Here is a 23,226-nt window from a genome sequence, read left to right as displayed (position 1 = left end):
TTGTGCGTGGAAGAGAGTCAAATTTAAGAGAGCCTGTAAAGACAAGAAGGGGTTAAGCTCTGATAGACCTTAACAAACAGAAATTAAATTTGATCTTGTAGGTAAGGGGGGGATGGGATGATCAAAACACATTTTCCTATACTTTAGGAAGATATCACTTTGATAGCTAAATGAAACATAGTCTTGAATTGGAAGAGAAAGAGACTAACTAGAAGTCTATGCAGGTGGCAGCAAAATGGCCCAGTGGTTTTAGAGATAGACCCAGCGATGAGGTCTTGAGTTCAAATTTGACCTGATAATTCCTAACTGTGTGATCCTGGGCAAGTCACTTAATCTCCATTGCCTAGCCCTTAGCAGTCTTCTGCCTTAGAACCAATACACAGTACTGATTCCAAGACAGAAGGTAAGAATTTTTAAAAAAAAGTCTTATTACACTACTCCAGGCATGAGGTGATGAAGGCATGCACTAGGGTGATGATGGTGTCAGAGGAGAGAAGGGAGAAATACAAAACATGTTGCAAAGGTAAAAATCTACCAGACTTGATTTGAGAGATAATGAGAAATCAGGATTGACACTTAGTTTGTAAACATGGGGAAACAGGAAGGCAGTGGATAGTAATAGAGAAGTTTGGAAGTGAAGAAAGGGACCTGAGGGAAAGATAATGAATTCAGTTTGGAATATGTTGAATTTAAGATGTTTACAGGGCATCCAGTTTAAGATGTCCAATAGGCAGTTGGAACTAACTTCAAGACCAGAGGTCAGGAGAATGCTTAGAGCTAGTTAAATAGATCTAAGAATCATCTTCATAGAAATGATAATTGAAACAACCTCATAGCCTTAAGGAACACTGAAAATTTAAGTAAATGAAGATCTAGGAAGTGTTATAAAAAGTAGTCAGGAGAAAAACTGGGAGAAAATTGTGTCATGAAACCTAGAGAGAGGAGATGAGCCAGGAGAAGATGATTAATAGTGTCATAGGCTAAAGAGAGGTCAAAAAGAATGAGGACTGAAAAAAGGCATTAGATATGGCAATAAAGAGAGCTTTGAGAACTTTGGAAAGAGCAGTTTCAGTGAAATGATGAGGTACAAATGGTGAGGTAGGCAATAGTTAGTTATAGTGAGAGAAAAGTAAATGGATAGAAGCAGACTGTAAGTGGACTTCTCCAAGGAGTTTAGCCATCAAAAGGAAGAGAGGTAGAGGATGATGCCTAGAAGAGATTCTTACGGGAGTTAAATTCTATCATTTTAATTAAATATACTGAGGGTTAACTAAAGACCATTTAAAATGCCAGCTGAGAAATCAATAGATAGATTTTGGGGTTTTTTTCTCTTAATTTAGGATTGTAGATAATATTACAAAATCAGATTAATTCCAGTTCTCCACAGAAAAGATTTCTTGGTAGCAATCAAACAGCTCTGTTAATAATTTGTCATATATGTAGATCATTACTTCAAGAATATGAACCTCTCTAAAAGGAAAATTAGTTCAAAGAAATCTATTGTCTCAGAGAATCTCAATAAATATGGAATACAGCTTTAAAAATGTTTAGTATAACTAAAAATATATCAGTTTCCTCAGAATGACTCATTGTAAATTAGCAGATAAAAGTTCAAATAATCATTTAAAAATTGCTGTTATGGTACCTGGCCTTTAATTCTGTCAGATGGTTAAAAACTATAAATATAGATTAAATCATAACCTAAGTTTTGGAAAGAATGAGTTAATATCTTAATGCATAGGTGGATTTAAAATAACTTTGAAGGATCTTCAATTAGATTTTTTAATAGTGTAAAATCTTAAAAAGACCAATTATATAATAATAGGAGCTAGTGTTCATAAAGTGTCTTAAGGTTTGCAAAACACTTTCTAGACATTATTCAATTTAGTCCTCACAACATACTTGCCAAGGTGCAAGGTTTTATTATCCCCATTTTACAGATGAAGAAACTGATTCTGAAAGAGAATAAGTGATTTGACACCTATCACACTAGTCATATGTCTGAAACAGAATTTGAACCTAGGTCTTCTGACTCCAAATCTGGTAATTTATTCAAAAAGACATAAATGTGTGTACACACACACACACACACACACACACAACTGTAGTTGGCTTTTATAAGTATAGAATAAGAAGAGCTTATTCTATAATTTCAGGCACCACTGCACATTATTTCAAAGGGAAAAACTAAAAGAAAAACAGCTAATGGAAGTTAACCTAGATATCCAGTTTAATAATTAACAGTTCGTTTGTTAATGAAGAACAGATTCTAGAAAACTGAGTAAACAAATAATGGCTATTTTTTAGATTTTTCTTTTATTCCCTTATTATGCTTAGATGCAGATTATTTTCTGTTTCCTTATATATGTTTATGTTATGCCTTTGCCAGGTACCTACTAAAGATGATGATGAATTTTGCAGTATTTGGCAGTCATTACAGGGATCAGGAAAACCTCAACATTTTCAACAGAATTCACAGGAGAAGGTTAGTAGGCGGTTAATATCATATGAAAAAGAATTTTAAGGGAAAAATCAAAGGAAATTTTTTAAACAAAAAGTACTACTTTAATAATTGCAACATAGATTTAAAATCATAAATTATATTTTCTTAGAAAAAATGGCTCCTTTGATCTTTAACATAGGTTTATTTTAAGACATTTTTTAAACAGAAAAGAAAAAATAATTTGTTTAATCCAGCCTCAACTTTAGCTGTTTCAACATCACCTACTTAAAATTATGACTTTTTACATTTAATATTAGTCCAGTGGCTCTCCTCAACATATAAACATATGTTTAAGTATATTGCTTTTTATTCATTATTGTGTATCTGAAAAAATATTACTTCCACAGACTTGAATTAATCTATATATTCAAAACTTTAGTTTTGCCTTAATAAACTATTAATGCTCTGGAGCTGGGAGATTTATTGTAGTGATATACAGCGTAGTATTTGACCAGGAATAATAGGAGAGGAAGTTGGAAAAATGAGTTTTACTGCTCCTTCAAAAGGTAAATTATTGATCGTAACTCTTCCATACTGTATGGTTTCAGTTAGTCCATTAACACTTGTGGAGTATTTTATAATGGGGATTCCTTTTGTTCTTGGGTTGAACTAAATGACTGCCAAATTCCATTCCTATTCTCAAATTACTTGAGTCTGGGACAAGTTTAAGAGTTAAGCCCCTCAAGAAAAAAATAAAAGCCAAGAGATTAAGGAAGTGGCCAAACAAAGGAAGATTCTTAATACAACAAATATAATGAAGTAAGAGAGTCTTTGGGTAAAATTCCTTAAAAATAGGATAGTATTACAGTAGCTACAGTTAGAATCCCAGAAAATATATAAGAAATGGCCACAAAAATGAAGAGTAATTGGAAGCCCAATGAAAAAACTGAGTGGACTAGAAAGCCTAGAATATAATCTGTGAAGCCTCAGCCATACAAAATACCTTGAAAATGAAGAAAGTAGAAACAACTTAAAAGTGAATACTATATTTCAAGAAATGATTGAAGAATATTTCCCAGATAATGAAATAGAGCAAAATGAAGATTAATAGATTCCACAGATCACCAGAGAAACCCCAAAGATGTTATACACAGAAAGAAATGTGATCATCAATATCCAGAGCTACCTGATTAGTCGGTCAATAACTCAAACTAGCAATTATTAGGTATCTACTGTGTACAGTCATTATGTTAGATGCTAGGATAAAACAATGAAAATCAAACTAATTCCTTTCCTCAAGTTGCTTATGTGGTATGTAAGCAACATTATAGTTGACTATCATTCCTGGAAGTTAGGTTCTATAGTGACCAAGAACACTGAATTGGTGATTACTGAACTCCATTGCTTCTATGGGAGTTTTTGGTCACATTTACTTGTGCACCTTCTAGAGAGGCCTTTTCCTTTTTCTAAATGTACCTTATTGCTGATTCATTGAACTTACAACCAACAGCTCTAGAACTCAAAGAACTCTAGAACAAAGCTTTTCTAGCATGAATATTTTCACTAACGCACAGATTTTCTCCATAAGGCACATCAAAGTCTTGAAGTTCTTAGGAGTACTAGATAGCACTTCTTTCCTGTGCTTGGGGGCCATTTTAAATAGTGAAATCACCAACAAAGAAAGACAAAGATGTGACACTAAACAGACCACAAAAAGGACACTTCTTTTTGACATGAGAACTGAAATAAGGCCTCAACTAGGAACATGTGGGTTGGACAACTCAGATTTCTTTGCAACTATGTGAATGACTTCCAAAGTGCCTTAATTATTGATTTTGGACTTAGACATAAATTTTATTGAATAAATGAAATTTGAAAATATGTACAAATATGTATACAATGTAAATGTAATAAAGGGACAGCTAGGTAATGCAGTAGAGTAGAGTACCAGTCCTCTTTTGCAATCTTACCAGCTTCCCTCTTGGTGGTATAGATGTTTGTGGGAAAGTAATTCCTGAGTCTGTTGTTATTTTATTTGCGGGTGGGAGGTTGAGGTTGGGCAGGAAGATAGAGATGACATTATATTTGTAAATCTTCCTAATATTGCGTTTCATTCAATGCCTTTATATCGAAATAATCTCACCCTCTGGGTAGTCATAGAAAGGGAGAGATATACACATATTTGGGAATTTGTGAACTATAATCATCCCAGGATAGGTAGGGGTGACCTAAGATTCTGCCCTGTGAATTGGGGAGATATCCCTTGGAGGCTACACTGTTGCAGGGGCTATGGACAGACAGGCACATTGATGCACTATTATTGTGTGGGAGCTGTGAATTTGCCCACTTGTTCCAATTCTAGGAAAAATATGTAAGTAACAAAGCTGTTCATACCTTTTCATTGAATTATCCCACTATTGGGCTTAATATCCCAATGGAAAATATAAAGATTTTGTTCTACAGAAAGGTACCTATTTCAGATCTGTGGCTATGGAAAATTCTTAAGCCTACAATGAACAAGCATTTATTAAGCCCCTGCTATACGCCAGTCACTGGGTACTGGGAATGCAGAGACACAATTGAAGTTGTCTGCTCTCTGGCAACTTCCATTATAGCCTGGGAAACTATGTGCATATAAATATATATGAAATGCATTTTTTGAATTACAAAACCTTGGGAGGAAGGCACTAGGAACTTGGGTGAGGAAAGGGAGGAAGTGTATTTTTGCACCTTCTAGAAGAGTTGGAAAAAAATAAAGAATTCAGAGAAATATTGGCAGATTTGTGTGAGCTAATAAAAACAGTAAACTCAACTCAAGAAGAATAGTGACTACATACAGTAAAAATAAAGTTTTAGTTATTCTGGACTAGTCTCAATCCTAGAGAACAAATGAGAAATGTAGTTACTATAATGCGAAATATATTAAACTCGAGTCATTTGTCAGTTTCATTTAATTATTTTTTCTTGTTAGGAGATTTCATTTGGGATGAGGAGGAATTCAGAACATTTTAACACTCATAAGTTATCTTATTAAAAATAAATTAGGGGAAGACAGCTAGGCGGCTCAATAGATTGAGAGCCAGGCCCAGAGATGGTAGGTCCTGGATTCAAATTTGGCCTCAGACACTTCCTAGCTGTGTAACCCTGGGCAAGCTTAGCCTTTATTTCACTTCTACCTTGGAACCAATATATAGTATTTATTATAAAATAGAGGGTAAGGGCTTTTAATAAATAAACAAATATTAATGGTGGTGGTATTGTTATTAAGGAATCTGGTTAGCTAAATTATGGGAAATTTCAACTTTCAGGGTTTGGTTCTACCTCAAGAAATAAACAGAGGCGCTACTACTATTCAGTATCATAAACCTGGCTTCAATGACAGCAGCATTAAGGGTCAGCAAAGAAAATGTGACCAATATAGAAAATGTAAGTCCAAGTAAGAATTCTAATTTAGAAAAATGTAACTAATTGTAATAATCTTTCATTTAGAACCTCTGAGTGCAGCTCTTTTGAAAGCTCTGGCCTGTGAATTGTTTCAGAATGTGATAGGTTGTTACCAATTTTTTTTTTTAAACCCTTAACTTCTGTGTATTGATTTATAGGTGGAAGATTGGTAAGGGTAGGCAATGGGTGTCAAGTGACTTGCCCAGGGTCACACAGCTGGGAAGTGTCTGAGGCCAGATTTGAACCTAGGACCTCCTGTCTCTAGGCCTGGCTCTCAATCCACTGAGCTACCCAGCTGCCCCCTTGTTACCAATTTTTGTTGCTAATATCGATACTTCATTAATTCTCAGATACCAGTAATAACAACCCATATTTTACAATACCTTTTCTTTTATGAAGAGCTTTTCTTCACAAACATCCCATGTTATAGAAATGTCTTTAAAATGTACTTTTAAAGTGTTAGTTTTGATATTACTAGAAAAATTAACAGGCACTCATTTTTATTCGAATAATAGGCAGCATTGATATAGTTCTTTAAGATTTACAGCACACTTTACAAATTTTTCACTTGATCCTCACCACAGATGAGGAAACTAAAACAAACAGAAATTAAACAACTTTCCCAGGGTCGTAGTAAGTATCAGAGGCCAGATTTGAACTGAGTTCTCCAAGCCCAGCGCTTTGTCCACTGCACCACATCACTGCCAGAGAGTAAGCGTTAGATGATTCTCTGCACCAATAACTTTATCACTTTTCATCTGTTTATGTGTGTTTTCATGTGAAAAGGATCATTTTAAGTTTTCCAAAAGCAGCCGTCAGTACTGTGAGAGTGATAAATTATTCAACTCACAAAACACTTAAGTGAACACTCTATACAGGGCACTCTAACATTTAGGTGAAGACACAGACCCTGGTATGATACACACTTAGAACAGTGGTTTTAAAAAACGCATACACACACCTTGATAATAAGAGAAGAGAAGGGCAAAAGAGCACTTTTTAAAAAAAGAATTTTACCTCTGATTGAAAAGGCATTCTTCATGTTCTCTTGTTCATTATATTTTTAAAATAAAGAAAAGAATCTGGCTTTTTTCTATGGGATTCTAATTAGTGCTCTCTAGTGCTCTGCCACTTCTTGATCTTATGACCCTTGGCAAGTTCCCAAAGGCCCAGTTTCCTCCTCTATGAGAGAATCCATATCATGCTTCCAAGGCTGTGTATCCAATGAGACATCAGCAACTGGGCTTACATGTTTGAAAATGTACCAAGTACCACACTTGTGTGAGATGGGATTCTTGTTCTTTTTGTCTTTCACTGGTCATTGCTCCTTTTGTTTTTTTTTCCTCTGGGTTTCCCCAAGTTGTGAATTTCTCTACCCTCAAACTTTTTTGTCGACTGAAACTCTCCTCCTCTGGGAATTCTACTGCGTTGACCATTCTGAGCCTATGATTGCATACTGCACTATACTACTTCCTTTAGTCCTTCCTGCTTTCCCTGACAATTCTGCAACTTTTCTCCTCATCAACCCAAGTTTTATCTACAATTTTCCTTGTTTTCTAGCTCAGCCACCTTCATCCACATCTCTATTCAGCTCTAATGTGATTAACAAGGATGAAGTTTATTTTTCTGTTATTTTAATGAAATCTCTTTTTATTTCTAGTCAAAGAAGATTGTAAAATTTCTAAGAATGAATGTCAGTCACAAAAGATAGTAAACAAACAGGTAAATGTTTTTATACAACTTTGTGCTTATAGAGCCATTTAAGTTCTGTAGCCCATCACCAAAGCCCTACAGAAGATTGAACAATTGTCAGTTAGTCAGTGCAAGTATTTTTTATTAAGCTCTTCTCTCTGTACCAAGCACTGTACTAAGGGCTGGGGATACAAATAAAAAATCCCTCCCCTCTAAGGAAGAATCTACAAAATAGATCTAGTATGGATTAAAGTAATCTGAAAGAGGAAAGCATTGTCCAGTATTTAGGTTGCAGATCTGTTGGGAATAGGTAGAGTATGACTAGTTAGAGCTGAGTGAAATATAGGCATGTCATGGGCTTAGACCTTTCTTATACTTGCTTTTCCTGTCTCATTTGTTCAGTCAATAAATATTTATTTAGTAAATATGTACTCTATATCAGGCATTGTTCTAGGTACTTGGCTTAAATTGGAGTAAATGAAATAATCCCTTGAAGACAATTTCCATTCTAATAGAGAATGCAATGAGGAGATTTATAAATATATGCAGCATAAAATAAAGAGAACAAGTAGGAGGAAGTCTGAAAGGAAAGCAATTGAGAGGATTGAGAAAGACTTTGTATAGAAGGTGGGCTTTGAGGAAAAAGGAGAGAATTGGATGAGGTAGAGAGATGGATGTAGTTCATGAATTCCAGGTGCAAGGAATAGCCAGAGCAAAGGCAAAGAGAGAGAATGGTGAATTATGTAGAAGAAGGAAAGACAGGAAGGCCAGTTTGGCCAGATGGAAAAATGCTAAGAGGAAACATGTCTTGTAATCAAGCCTGCAGTCATTAAGTTAGATAATTCTTTAAGGTTATAGTTATATTTTGTTTGAAGAAAGAGGTCAGGTTTGTATTTCCTCATCTACAGACTTTTGGAGGAACCCCCAAATGCCATGTTAAGCTTTTGAAGAGAAATGAAAGTCCTGATGCCTCTGAAATCCAAAAGGTTGTAACTGATGATCCAAATACAATTGGAAAGGTAAGAGGCAATTCATCTGATTTCTTTTCCCAAAATTATGCATGGTGAAAATATGGCTGGGTAAAAATAAACAACTATAATTGAGTATTAATCTTTAGGCCCTTATATGTTACTGTATTTTTCATCTACATGTTCTAATCATATTTATTCTCTTAGACTGACCCTGGAATTGAAAACTTCCTAGCATCTTTGAAAATTGCCAAAGAGAATGAAGTGCAACCATCCTTCAGTGAGGAACCAGCAACAAGTGAAGAACATTTGTCACCACAGTCATTTGCTATGGTTAGTCTTTTTTTTTTTTTTTTTTTTTTTTTTTTTTTTTTTAATGTTTTCATTATATTTCTCTAGTGTTTGGAAATCTGGTTCCAAGTTAAGTCTGTGCTGCTTTACTGGCTAGTGAGCAGGACAGTCACAGATACCCTTCAGTAAAAGTTTCCTCACTGAGAACATACTACATTATTGAAGTTCCAAGTGCAAACCCCTCCCTTCCCCACCCCCACCCCACCCCCCCAAAAAAAAAACCAAAAAACTTGTTGGCATGCAAATAAAGGTTTTATTTTCTTAAAGATGGGACCACTTATTGTTAGAAGCTACTATTCTCCATCTCGTGCTCACATATGTTCTGCATTTTTAAGTATCACCTTCTGGGTAAAGCAGAACTGTGCTAGGAAACTGAAATGACCCTTTTATTCCTCTATGCCATTCCTATCTTTTCATTTACTGCTACCCTTTTCCAGGCAGGGATAGAATAGGAATGTAACTCTTCACCATAAATTCTTGGGGGCTTTTTTGTTTTTGTTTTCTTTTTTGTTTCAAGTCAAGTTTTATTAGTTTCTGTTTTTATTAATTTATTTTAAAATATTTTTCCATGGTTACATGATTGATTTTGTCTCCCTCCCTTTTTTCCTCCCCATCCCAGAGCTGACAAGCAATTCCACTGAGTTATACATGTGTTATCATTTGATGCCTATTTCCATATTATTCATTTTTGTAATAGAATTCTTTTAGAACCAAAACCCCAAATCCTGCACCCATACAAACAAGTGAGAAATCATGTTTTTCTTCTGCGTTTCTACTCCCACAGTTCTTTCTCTAGATATGGATAACATTCTTTTTCCTGAGTCCCTCAGGATTGTCCTGGATCATTGTATTGCTGCTAAAAGCAAAGTCTACAATTTGATCATCCCACAGAGATTCAGTTTCCATTTATAGTGTTTTCTTGTTTCTGCTCATTTCATTCCACATCAGTTCATAGAGGCCTTTCCAGTTCATATAGAAATCAAGCAGTTCATCATTCCTTACAGCACAATACTATTCCATCACCATCATATACCACAATTTGTTCAACCATTCCTCAGCCGAGGGATACCTCCTCATTTTCCAATTTTTGGCCACCACAAAGAGCACAGCTATATTTTCATACAACCCTTTTTTTTTTATCTTTTTAGGGTACAAACCTAGTAATGGTATTGCTAGATCAAAGGGCATGCAGTCTTTTCAAGCCCTTTGAGCATAATTCCAAATTGTCTTCCAGAATGGTAGGATCAATTCACAACTCCACCAGCAGTATATTAGTGTCCCAATTTTGCCACATTTATTTATTATTTCCCAACATTTATTTTCATAAATTGTTTTTTTTAAAGGAAAAGACTATAATTCTCAAAAAGAAATGAAAGGTGATAGTAGATAGTACTAACTTTTGTTGTGTTTTCTTAAAGAAGGGAACACAGATGCTTAAAGAAATTCTGAAAATTGATGGCACAGACCCTGCAGACCACAAAAATGAAGTAAAACAATTAGTTAATGAAGTTAATACTTCTTCTAATAAGAAAGAGGTATATGGAATTTCTTCACAGCCTAAGCAAACCAAGAAGTTAGGTATGTATAATATATAAAAGTTCAATTCCTTTTTCTACTGTGTGTGATTATCTTAAGAACAAATTATAGAATTTGTGATATATTGATTACTTAATATGCTTATAGTATAGGAAGAAGAAAAAGAAGAACATAAGGGAAAACTCAAGAAGGATTGTTGTTATTGTTCATTTGTGTCCTTTTCATGGCCCATGGGCCATGGCTATCCTTGGGCTTTTCTTGGCAATGATAGAGTGGTTTGTCATTTTCTTCTCCAGTTGATACTTTTGTCAGGCAGTCGGAGGTTCGGTGACTTGCCTACAGTCACACAGCCAGGAAGTGGCTGCAGGTTTATACTCAGTCCTCCTGACTCCAGACCCAGCATTCTATCCACTGACCCACCTAGCTACCTCCTAAACATAGAGAGGTTAAGTGAATTGCCCAAGGTAGAAAGTGTCTGAGCCTATATTTGAACTCATGTCTTCCTGATTCCAAGCCCAGTGGTCTTAAGCACTGTGCAACAGCTGCTTCTGAGGGATTAGTCATTAGCAAAACAAATCCAACACTTTCTGGAGGTGTAACCTTGCACTAGCCAGTTAATGTTTATATTCCTAAGCAATTCACCAAAGCTTATTTAAGTCACATGGGTTGCCTTACTCGGTAGAAAGACTGTTACTACAGCAAAAAGCCCACACTGCCAAAAATTACACATTTTTATATAGTCATAATTCATTTCCAAGGGAAGCATTTGGAGAGGATGCTAAATCAGTGAGTAAACATTAAGGGTTTATTATGTTCCAGGCACTGTGCTAAGCACTGGATGTAAGTATATGTTTTATTTTTAAAGTAAGATTTTGTTTGGGGTTTTTTTGTCTTGTAATCTCTGATTTAAAACCCTTTCGTGTTAAAATAAAACTTAGTTGAGCTGTTATAACTGTCACAATATTTTGTTTGTTGATCTGTCATTCTTATTAAATATAAATACATTTATTTCTCTTGGTAGCTACTTACATAAACAAGCCTCATAATCCAGGGGACTGTCATAATGCTCAAGCTATAGACAATTTAGGTCGACCTGTCCTCAGTCAGCAGCCTCCTTTATCCACACCAGTATCAGAACTTTCTCGACTTTGCTCTCTTGTTGGAATGCCACAACCAGATTTCATTTTTCTAAGAACACCACAGGTAAGGTATTGCATTATTATTAACACAGTTTCGTGGAATTTTAAAATAAATAAAAGCTTTTGCTAGAGAATAATGTGGGACTCCATTTATGAGCAATAGCGAGATAAAGCAAACATGTACATTGTAATGAGACCTTTGCTAGCTTTTCCAGAAACCTTATTCTTCAAATCTTCAGCCTAATTTAAGAGGAATATACAGTAGATGGACTAGAAAGAGGATTTTGTTCCCAATTCATGAAGACATTTTGTGTCCTGCAATTAAAAGATAAAAGTTGAAGTGATCATTTTGTACAATGAACCTACATCAAGAAGACTCTACTTTTTTCCCCCAGCATGAATAATAGTTTCTCAAACTTCAAGTACTTTGAGCTCTCTATAAGTAGAGGAGGATAGATATTACACTCCAAGACATTCTATGTTCTTAATGAGGCAACCTCTGGGTGCCTTTCCCTAACTTACCTTAGACATCTTAGATGGAAATTTATATAAAATGCTTCATTAACCACTTTAGTTATATCTCTCTATATATAAATATATAAACAAAATATATTTATTCTTGAGCAGCAAGCTCTTTTAAGTAAATCTTACCTCTACTTACCCTCAGTAAAGCACCCAAGGGAGGAAAGATCAAAGACTACAAACAGATTGCATATATCTTCTAAAAGGGGAACAATTTCTGTTGGGTATTCCTGCTTTTTCACTGCAGCCATTAGTGTATATTCTGGGTTCTTGTTTGTTTCCATTCTTTTGACCTTTGTTGTGAGGAGGATTACTTAGTTATTATGGTTTTCCCCATAAGTCCTTGTAGACGTTATTTTCTCTCACTATTCCTGCCTGGCTTTGTAGGACATTTCTTATTCACAGCATTACAAACTATTCTTTTGTTTAAATGGTATGTTAAAAGCTTTCTACTTTTGCTGGAAGCCAGCAAGTAGTTTCCAGTTATCTTGAGAGGTGTGCTGGTTTAGCCAAGAGGGAGGAAGAAGGAGAGTCAGAGATGTAGTGGGTTTTCCCAGAAGCTGTTCTTTTTTATTTCCTGCAAATCTTTATTTTTATACCTTTCTCTCACAGTCACACAAATGCTGGGAAAACTTACATTTCAAATTCAAAACAGAAAAGAAAATCAAGATGCTTGGTTACATAAAATTTTGGCACACTAAATATATTTCTGCATATCTATTATATCCAGTCTAAACAATTCTCAAGGCTACCAAAACTTATTTTATCTAAGTTTTATTTTTTTAAAAGAACCTTCAACATATTTCAAAAGTGGATTAGAGTGCGAGAACCCCCAAATTCAGGGGGACAAGTCTAACATGGGAAAGAAATGAAGTATGAAAATGTTTGGGTTCCTGGGGTTGAGAAAATAAAGTGAGAGTGTATTATGTTTTGATTTTGCCATACTATGTCCTTCCTAGTCTCAATGCAGAGAGAGAGAAAAAGATTAATGCAGCTTCAAGGATATGAACTATTAACTCAATAAATGCTGGTTTATTATAGAGTATTAAGGGGAATTCTATAATGGGAGTTCTATAAATGGACTTCTATATCTATACTATAAAACTTGAGGCTATCCTAAAAATATAGATTATAATAATTTTAATAATAAAAAGTATTAATCAGAAGAGAGTCATACAGAGGGGTCTGATTGGGTATCCATCCATCCTGCGGCCTGATTTTCAAACAATAGGGATCAATGTAAGGCTTTGTCATTTACATTGACTCGATGGAGGCCCTTATTTCTCTGTTTATTTTCTATGTCCACAGTTTTAGTTTTTGCACAAAGGATAATTATAAAGAAATTATGTTTCTTATTCAAGGCCTAGAACATACTGTGAAGAGGATAAGGAAACCCCAGTAACTGTCCTGACAGATTCTGTAGACAGATTAATAACCTTGCCCAGACCTGCTCCCTTTTTAGTCCTGTGTTGCATTTTGTTCCCAGATTTCTAGCTCAAACAGTACAAATTTAGGATCTTATAGTTTAGCTACTTCAAATTTTAAAACTTGTGCAAAATGTTAAAAATCTTAAATGCCCAAAGCTAAGTGTGAAAGCAAGCACAGATGCATTTTCTAAAGTGTATATTTGTTCATGTCTCTGCTACTTAAGTGATGGCACAAAACATACAAATCCCTGAGAAAGCAATTTCTAGTGTTTTGTCCCCTAACAAACTATGCTGCTACATTGCTTCTGAACTGTATTTGTATAGGAACACTAAAACATCAATGGTAAAGAAAACTACAAATTTATTTTGCCATTCAAAAAACAATGATTGGCCTTTATTCTTTATGTTTGCTTTATTTGGCTTATTTAGAATTTCATCTTTTAAATTCCCAGAATACTACATCCCATGTTCAAACAGAAGAGCATAAACATCTTAATAAACAAATTTCAGATTATATTCAGTGCTTTCTAGAATTGAGTTTACCTAGTGAATGCTGAGAGGATGTGGAATAAATGAAAGTTTAAAACTAGGTGGAGCTAATCAAGGAAAGCTCTCTAGATAAGAGAGAGGAACTTTGAGAAGAACTGAAAAGCCTAGACAATAGCAAGGGAAAATTAGATTGGTAAAATAAAATATTTCTCTTTGAGATCTCTATCAGTTTTGGTTACAATGCATTCTGCTCAAGGGCTTTCTGGCTGCTATACGTAAGTAGCTAGGCAGTTTTTGATAATTCCTTCCAAAAGGCCAAAGGCTTCCCTATGCCATGGATAGGCAGTATAGAGCAGAAGGAAGCGTGCTCAATGTAGAGTGATGAACTCAAAGTCAGAGGTCTTGAGCTCAAGTCCTTTTTCAGTAATTCCTCTGTGACCTTGGGCAAGGCACTTACCATCTCTAATCCTCCATCTCCTCCTCTTTAAGATAAGAGAGTTGCACTAGATGAACTCTGAGATCCTTCAGATTCTTCATCTGTGCTACAGCTGAGCATCCATCTCCTTGTTTGACTTTTGATATCTTTAAGGAATGAGAGAATATTTTTCACTAGACTTCCATTATCTTTTATCTGGTTGTTTACAGAAACAAGACTTTTTCATATTAACTTTTACTTTCAAAATATGTCCTCTGCTGTAAAATTTCTTACACTTAGATCTATGATTCCCAAAGTGAGCACCACTGCCCCCTGGGGGGTGCTGCAGCGATCCAGGGTAGCAGTGATGGCCACAGATGCATTTATCTTTCCTATTAATTGCTATTAAAATTTTTTAAAAATTAATTTCCAGGGGGCTAAGTGATATTTTTTCTGGAAAGGGGACGGTAAGCCAAAAAAGTTTGGGAACCATTGACTTAGATGAATCTTTCTATTATTGTTAGCTGCTGGCACACGGTCTCATAAGTATACATTTTATTTTTCCATAGACAATGACAGTTTGCCAGGTTAAATTATCTAATGGCTTACTAATACATGGACCACAATGCCCATCGGAAAATGAAGCCAAGGAGAAAGCCGCTTTTTTTGCTTTACAACATCTGGTAATAGCGACTATTCATTTACATTTTCATCATTTTGTTTACAATATGGTTGCATTTTCTTATAATCTTTTTTATACTTAAACAGAGCACTGTAGGAATGAACTTTCCTTTGCCTCCACCAATGTTTCCAAATTATCCACCTGCTGTACCTACAGGAGCCATTCCTCCTGTATTTGCCCAACCTACTGGTAAGATATTTTTTAAAATATTAAATGGAATTCTGATTTTTTGAAATGTTTACAAAGTTCTAATTTGAGGAAATCATATGTATGCCTATCATACAAAATAGTTAAACATTTAAGATTTCATGAATTAATTTTTCCCACTAAGATAGAAATTATCTATTTAGCCTGAAAATGTTAAGCACTTATTCTTTTCAAATATTGGAAGCTTATATAGAATTTCCTTTGAATAATATTTTGATATAAAATTTCATAGTTCTTTTTCAAATGCATATTGAATCTAAAAATGTACTTACAGAATCTTATTTGACTATTTCTAAAGTGTAAAAATTAGGAAAGTTGTATGTTCAGCTGCTTTTAAATCCTACAGTCAGGCAGGCATTTGTGAGAACCCAAAATTCTTCCTAAAACTTACCCTTTAAGATAATTAGAAACTTATGAAAAATAGTAGTTCTCACTGTTTTTTGAATCCTCCAAAGAATTTTGAGACTTTAATTGGAGTGATGCTAATCACAAGATAAAAAACACAAACATAAAATGTTCATTTTGAGAATATTTTGTAGACTTGTATTTTTCTATGAACAAATTTTAGATTTTACAAGATTAAGGGGGCATCATTTAAGATAACCATATATTTAGAAACACTAAGCCTGCATACTAGACCAAAATAACATAGCATATATTTTAAACTTATGTCTACTATCAGCCATGTTAATTTGTAGTTGGCATCAAGGCCTGGTTTTCTAGATTTGCAGTATGTTTACATTTTTAAAGTTCCTACCCAGTTCCATTGGTTTCTGGAATATGTGCACATATGCGACATAAAAGTTATGCTTATTACCAAATTGTTTTTAATAAAACACTAAAAAAGTTTTCCTCTATTGATCCTAAAATTTCCAGAGTTCTTGAATCTTGATCAAGCTGTATTATTAATAGCTTCTTTTTTCTCTTCAAAGATACTTTTGAGTGAGTGCATACCTTCTGCAATAAGACTATGCTGCTGACTAGATTATCATTATTTTATTTTCTTAATGGTTTTTTAATTAAATGTTCATGAAAATGTATTCCAAATTTTAAGTTATCTAGTTATTGATATTTAAAGAAGGTAAAATTAATTTACATGTTAACATAAAAGTGATCTGATTTCAAGACTTGAGCTTTCTTGGTTTTTTGTAGGCTGGGATCACTATGGAAGCAGCTTAGCCTATGGGGCAGGTGAGATCCTTAAGATTGCTCTCTTTTTGCCCAGGCTTTTTGCCCTAGGGACAATTTAATGGCCCCTTCTATTACCTTTGATAACAATGCAAATATTCCTAAAGATATGTCAGTATGTTAAGCTACATGAATGTGAAAGCTTTGTATTTAAAAAGCATTCCTGATAATTTGACTTCTGTGACCAGTTTAAAGTCATTGGAGTGGCTCCAGGAGGAGAATGTTTTAGGATAGAATAGCCATTTGCAGATATAATGTAGGCTTCTTCACAAGGGAGAAAAAGAAAGCCAGAAAGAGCTTGGGGAGAGCCTTGATTTTTGAGAATTTTGACCCTGAATCTCCATTCTCAAGAGTTTAACTTTTTCTGTGTGTTTATTTTCTACAGCTAATATAATGCCTCCATCTTCTCATATCTTTGGCTCAGTGCCATGGGGATCTCCAATGCCAATTCCAGGGAAACCTTATCACCACCATGCTCCATACCCCACCAACATGCCTCTCCCAGGACCAGTGCCAGTTGCACCTCACAATCAGTTCATACCTCTTCAGGTAAGGGCTGAAAATAGTGTTTGCTACTTAAAGTACACATTTATTTTGTGTACTTATGTATACCTTGATTGATTCGTTCGTTTGTCTATTTTTGTGGATGAGTCTCCCTCTCTCATCCAAGTGGAATATCCCCCTTACTCCCACCCATGGTCCAGGTCACCCTTCCCTATGCATCTCGGGAGTGCCCCCATTCCTGGAGCTCACCCTCTTGGTTCCAGATCCTCTCTCTACAGCTCAGAACCTCAGGCTCAAGAGATCCACTATCCTCTACTTCCCCTGCAGCATCACCATGCTTCACTACAAACTTATTTTAAAACCATCTATAAAGCTAGTCTTGGAATTGTAGATAATATTTTGCATTCTAAGAGCCAGCATAGCAGAGTGATCTGAGAGCTGTCCTCCTAGCTTGGCCAACCCAGGTTCAAGATCCACCCAACAATGCCTAGCTGATTGTGGATACAGGTATTTGATGAATTACAATAGATGATGCCTATAGCAGAAGTACTTGCTACAAATAGTTTCAATAGAAAACATTTTTAATTGATGGAATGTGTTTTTCTTAAAGGTTACAAAGAAAAGAGCTGCAAACAAAAGAAGTGTGGAATGTAAGGGAGCCCAGGGTTATTCTTCTCAGGCCACCCCTCTTCAACCAGAGTCTCCAGGTCTTTCAGAAAGTGCCCCGTTAACTTCACAGGAAAGTTCATCTAATTTAAAGTCACCTCAAGTTCCTCCCACTACAGTTTCTTTTCACGACAAAGTAGCCTCTTCAGGCTCTGGTACTTCTCGTGGTAAATCAACACCAGGTCCTTCGAGACGAAAACCAAGGAAACTGGCAGTCAACTTTGGTGTTTCTAAACCATCAGAATAAATATGGTATTTAGGATTAAATTAATGTTTCCTTTACAACCTCCCCAAACTTTTTATAAGGATCTATATATCCTATTAAAAAAAGAATGCACTATTTTAAAAAAAAATAATGTTTGTAGTATTGAAAAACTGAAGATCTTTTAGTAGTTAGGCTTTTTTCAGACTGTTAAAAGAATATTTACAAAAAGTTTGTGTTGTGAAAGACACTGAAGAAGCAAACTTAAAAATGAACACTCCATCCATCATCCATTGTGCCTAGATACTAGGAGCATCTTAGCACCATGACTTGGAGATTATACGAGCAATAATAATAATAGCATTTTCTGACCTTTCTTTGAGGCAGAAAATAGTGGTGGAGTCAAAAAGAGGCCTCAAACATAATTTACTATATGGGAGTTTTATTTTTGTAATAGTTTAATAAAATAGATGGGGAAGAGAAGAGTGGCTCTTATTTGTATCTTAATTTGTGTTCTTTTCGCTCTGTGGGTCTTTGGGCCTACAAGAGAATAAACCTAATGGGGCTGCTGCTGCTGGGCTTGCTTCCTGTCCAAATTTTATACCAAAGCTGCTTTCAAATACCAACCAGAATTTTGATCTCTTTAAATGTCTAGAATTTTAATAGCAAAATTAGGTTTGAGTGAGTAATTTAAAAGCATTTGGGTTGTTCATGAACCAGCACTGTTAATTAATAATAAAGTTTAAGTATCCACAGGGTACAATTACTACAAATGAATAGACTGTTGGACAATAATGCAAATCATTAATCATGTCAATATAATTCTGCTGTATGATTTTCCAACTGCTGCTTTACCACCATATGAATCTGCCTCTCATTCAAACACAATGCTGCCTAGGAGACTAGAGAAATTTTAAATATCATTTAAATTCCAGGATGTGTACTAACATAGAAGCAAACATCAATCACTTTTTTGTACATTATCTCTGTGGCAGACATTTATTTCATGTCAGTTCCATATTTTTAAGCCCATTTCTTGGAACTGCTAAGTGACTGGCTTTATGTTTTCTTTGCATGTTATTTATATTTATATTCATGTATGAGTGTGTATATATTCAGTGTCTTGAAATTATTTTAAAATTTGTTAAAAATTCAGTGTCATTTGAGGCAAAATTTGTATACTTCAAGATCTAGTCTTTATTTGGTTTGGTTTTTTTGTTTGTTTTTTGTTGTGTGTGTTTTGTTTTTTTTTTTAAGGAATGGGCATTGTCATATGCTTTATTTTGGGGAGAAGAAAGATAAAAGAAAGAAAAGGGCCACATGTTGAATGTGGTGTTGATTTTTATTCTTGCGTCCAACTTCATTGGTCTTCTTATTCTGCTCTGGGTCTTAAGGAAGTTTTTATTCTCAAATTCAATTAACGTTTTCTGCTCTCACTGTTGATTCCAGTGTTCCTCTAGAAGACAATATAGAATGATGATGATAGAGCAGTAGTACCTTTAGCACAAAAAGATGGTCATAATTGGCATTGTCCTTTTGAGCTCTTTGCCAGCTTCTATAGTCATTTTCTAGGTTTTTCAGATGCCAGCTTCATAATTTTTACTATTCAGAAGGTTTTGAATATTGGGGAGACAGTGAACAGTGTCTAATGAGTCAAATAATTGAGGATGTTATTTCTGTGCTTTTACAAATTCCCTACAGCCATGCTACTGCTCAATATCTAAAAGTCATTCTTGGCTCTTAGATACATAAGAGCACTTATTAGGAATAGGAAACATTTGGCTCCTATTTTGGAAACCAAGAGGGGAAAAAGTAATAGAAATAGTGATATTAATATTAATACTAACATCTATGGTACATTAAAATCTTCATCTCTAGCAGCTATGTAAACTAGCACACAGAAATAATTTCAGCCCATTAATTTAACTTCTTTTAGTAAAAGAAGAGTTTTATTTAGTACAGTGCAATTTTCCATCTTACTCTTATCAGTGTCCCAGTTCTTAAAATAGCAAAATTGCCCTAGCATTATGCCAAGTAAATGATTGAATTGATTCATAGAAATGATTGCCTTCAAGTGATTAGTTAGCAATCATGAATTTCCTATAGGGTTTTCATTTTTTTCTTGAAGATCTTTTCCAAGGACTGATCTGACTGAAACGGCAGAGATGAAATGGAATAGAATAACCCAGGCAATGCTATGGGTGCCTCTTTAGGAGTCTAGTCTGAGTCTAACTTTGTCCCAGAAGTGAACATTTAAAGGCCCTGAGAAAGCTTGTCCACCTTCAGTTAAACTGGGATTTTTTTTATCCCTTCATGGCCATGCCCTGGTGTAGTATTGACAATTTCTCCTACAATTGAGACTTTGGACCTGAGAGCCTAAATTCTCTAGTTAGCCCTTCATCCAAGGCAAGCTGAAGTCAGTCACCTGGGATGGCAACATGTTCATATAACTGTTTACCCTTCTGTCTCCTGTTGCAGGTCAGATTCTTACTGGTGATTAGACTCTGAAATATATTAGATTTGAGCCCAAAGTGGTTTATCTCTAGGTCTTTCAGAAAGAATATTTAAGTGCCCCTTAACTTCTTTATTTAAGCACTAGTTAGGTGCATATGGTCAATTAGACAAGTATTTGTTGACCATAATTAACTAATTCATCTATCTGCATTCAAGGATGCTGCTCATGTTGTTCCAGATTACTTTTAAAATATTTTTTGTAGATGAAATAATCCAGACATTACATAAAGATTTAGGCATCTCAGAATGAATGGATTGAGGGTTTTAATTCATATGGAAATGAACCTTAGTTATACCTCAGAAATTGCTTGTTATCTAAAGGCCTCTAAGTAGTTATGATTGGAAATCCTTTTTTGTTGATTTTTTTTTTTTGGCGTGCTAGTGGGGATGGAAATGTATTTGATGTGAAATGGTTTTTATTTTTGTGCTGAGAGCTTTTGATTTAGTACCTGATTATGCCATTTTTAAAGGGGAAGAAAGCTGGTATTAAATATCAAAATAAAATAAATCAGAGCACTGCTTTCTTGACCAGTACCATTCTAGCCTATTCAAAATAACCTTGGCTATAAAGGTTATTCAAAAAATCATTTCATTAAAAACTCTGGTAGTTTTCATTTTCTTGAGATTGCTGATTTGTCAAAATTACTTCCACCTCTCTTTTTTGGAGGGGTCATAGGGAACCTGGGTGGATATAAAGATATGTTTCATCCAGAGAGAAACCACAGTTCACTTGCCAAATACTAAATTAACAAAAGGTAAAATCAGTTTACATTGTGTAGGGCTACTGAAATAAAAATGTTTTGTAGTACTACTCTTTAAGAAGGAAAAAGGGAAAAAAATATGTTTTTAGCAGTAGGGAAAACAGGATTCGATACTAAAAATTAGGTCATAGCATGTAACTTTTTAATCATTTTTTGTTTCTTAGACTAAAAGTGGCATAAAAAATTTGGAAGTAAAAAAAAATTTTTAATTGTCTCTAACACTTAGAATGGGAATTGAACTATATTGAAAATATTCAGTTTCCCTGAATTAATAAAATACATGGCTGTTATCAAAGCATTCAGCTGTCTCAAGTGCAATTTATGAAGGATACTCTTCAGTTTCCAGCAGATAAATCTTTATAGTAGTTGCCCATTTCAAACCAATGTATTTCAAAAATATTGTACCCTGAGCTGGCAGGTTTTAGAGTAATTTTATATGCTGTAAAATGGAGGAGGCAATTTGGTGTAGCAGAACAAGCACTGGATTTGGAGTCAAAGGACCTAGATTCCAATCTGAGCTCTTCAACTTAGTATCCGTGGGACCTTGAACAATCACTGTCTGGCCCTCGTTTTCTGCTTCACTAAAATGAGGGGATTATTGGACTAGATCATTTCTAAAGTCCCTTCTAGTTCTAAACCCTCTCTGAGTTAAATCCAGTAAGTTAAGCTTCTATTTCATCCTTTGAAGCCAGATTCTCTCACCATAGACTCATGCAGAATCAAACAGGTGAGAATTTGGCCCCTAGTTTGCTGTGGATTTCATTGATCCCTTCTTCATACCTTACAGTTCATTTTTCTTTTTATTCACAGGTTGCATACAGTTTCTTCTACCTGATGCCCAATTGTTTCTTTTAGTTTTTATATGTTCTAGTACAGGAGTAATGGATCTGTGCCACATCATCCATGACTTCAACTTTTTGTTTTAAACAATGTAATTAAGTTAAATTTTCCAGATATATCTTGAAGCATTTCTTTATCCTCATAGATAAAAATATTTTATATGTACTGGAATTTTTTCATTAGAACTTATAAAGAGCAGTATTTTATTAAAAATCCCCAAGGGAAACTTTTCTCTGCTCATTTTGTAGTTTCCAATTTTTTTAATACTCTGTCATTGTTTATCTGCCAAGTAAAATGTCTTAAACTTGTATTTGAATGGATCTAGAATTATTTTTGTGTTTAGTGTTAAGTTGTGCATTTATAGATTTCTAGCATGTTGTTGCCTAAAAGACTGTGCAAAAAGTATTTTTAAGTATATGATACATTGGAGGAATAAAAGAACCAGCCATAAGATTTAAATGCTATTCATGTATACATCTGTAATTAAACAATTGATAATCATTCTACCTGACCTGTTTCTTCTTGTCTGTTTAGATTGACATCAGTGAAATTTTCAAAGGTTTCTTTTTCCATCATTTCCTGTTCAGGCATCTCAATTTCACAACATTTAATCCTAAATCTCCACTGGAATAACTTGAGAACCCAGTGTCATTGCCATATCAATCAGCTGGGACAAGTATGGTCTAGGATCTGTTGATCTGTTACCATGTGTCGTCAAGCAGGTCGTTTAGTATTTCTAAGCCTTGATAGCCTCACCTAAATAGGTTCCTGGAGGTATTCAAGAGAGGCTGAGAAGACCCTTTGACTGACACTAACCAAGTTAGTTTATTTAACAACTCTTAATCTATGATTTGAGGGCAATGATTCCCTTGTGTGAAAATGCTTTGTTGAACTCTATTGAGTTTGACCATACCCACCAAATGATCATACAGTATTTGCATGCAGACCAGTGAAAGGGAACGTAAGACTTCCAGAAGCAGTTTCATTTGGGGGTCATTTGAATTATTTTTTCCTTAAATCAAGCTAAAACCTCATTCTCTGCTGTTTCACCCATTTCCTCCTTGTTCTACGGCTGGGGACTAATACAATATGTTTTACTTCTTAGGACATGCAAGGCACTCTTCTGGGTTCGGGGTATACAAAGACAAAAAAAGAGCCTGATTCTGAATAGAGCTTACATTCTACCACAGGGAATGCAACATATAAACCGATAAGCCTATACATGATGGCTTGGTG

General features: G+C 34.9%; 1 protein-coding gene across 3 annotated transcripts in view; it reads left to right on the top strand.

Annotated features, from left to right (window-relative positions):
- Positions 1–22,496, top strand: part of XRN1 (5'-3' exoribonuclease 1) — a 96,433-nt gene extending 73,937 nt beyond the window's left edge. The window contains exons 32-44 of one of the 3 annotated variants that reach the window (XM_044670836.1): positions 2,390–2,485; positions 5,752–5,869; positions 7,548–7,609; positions 8,488–8,598; positions 8,755–8,880; positions 10,317–10,476; positions 11,456–11,637; positions 14,996–15,109; positions 15,195–15,297; positions 16,468–16,506; positions 16,889–17,052; positions 17,618–17,925; positions 21,961–22,496. In XM_044670836.1, the coding sequence (XP_044526771.1) occupies positions 2,390–2,485; positions 5,752–5,869; positions 7,548–7,609; positions 8,488–8,598; positions 8,755–8,880; positions 10,317–10,476; positions 11,456–11,637; positions 14,996–15,109; positions 15,195–15,297; positions 16,468–16,506; positions 16,889–17,052; positions 17,618–17,920 (1,578 nt within the window). In that variant the 3' untranslated portion in view covers positions 17,921–17,925; positions 21,961–22,496. Of the gene's footprint in view, positions 1–2,389; positions 2,486–5,751; positions 5,870–7,547; positions 7,610–8,487; positions 8,599–8,754; positions 8,881–10,316; positions 10,477–11,455; positions 11,638–14,995; positions 15,110–15,194; positions 15,298–16,467; positions 16,507–16,888; positions 17,053–17,617; positions 18,990–21,960 lie in introns of those variants that run through there. The other 2 variants (XM_044670837.1, XM_044670838.1) reach the window with 2 other exon arrangements.
- Positions 22,497–23,226: the final 730 nt, after the last annotated feature.

This window comes from Gracilinanus agilis, chromosome 3 (genome assembly GCF_016433145.1).
Source record: "Gracilinanus agilis isolate LMUSP501 chromosome 3, AgileGrace, whole genome shotgun sequence".
NCBI lineage: Eukaryota > Metazoa > Chordata > Mammalia > Didelphimorphia > Didelphidae > Gracilinanus > Gracilinanus agilis.
This window is presented reverse-complemented; position numbering and strand designations above follow the sequence as displayed.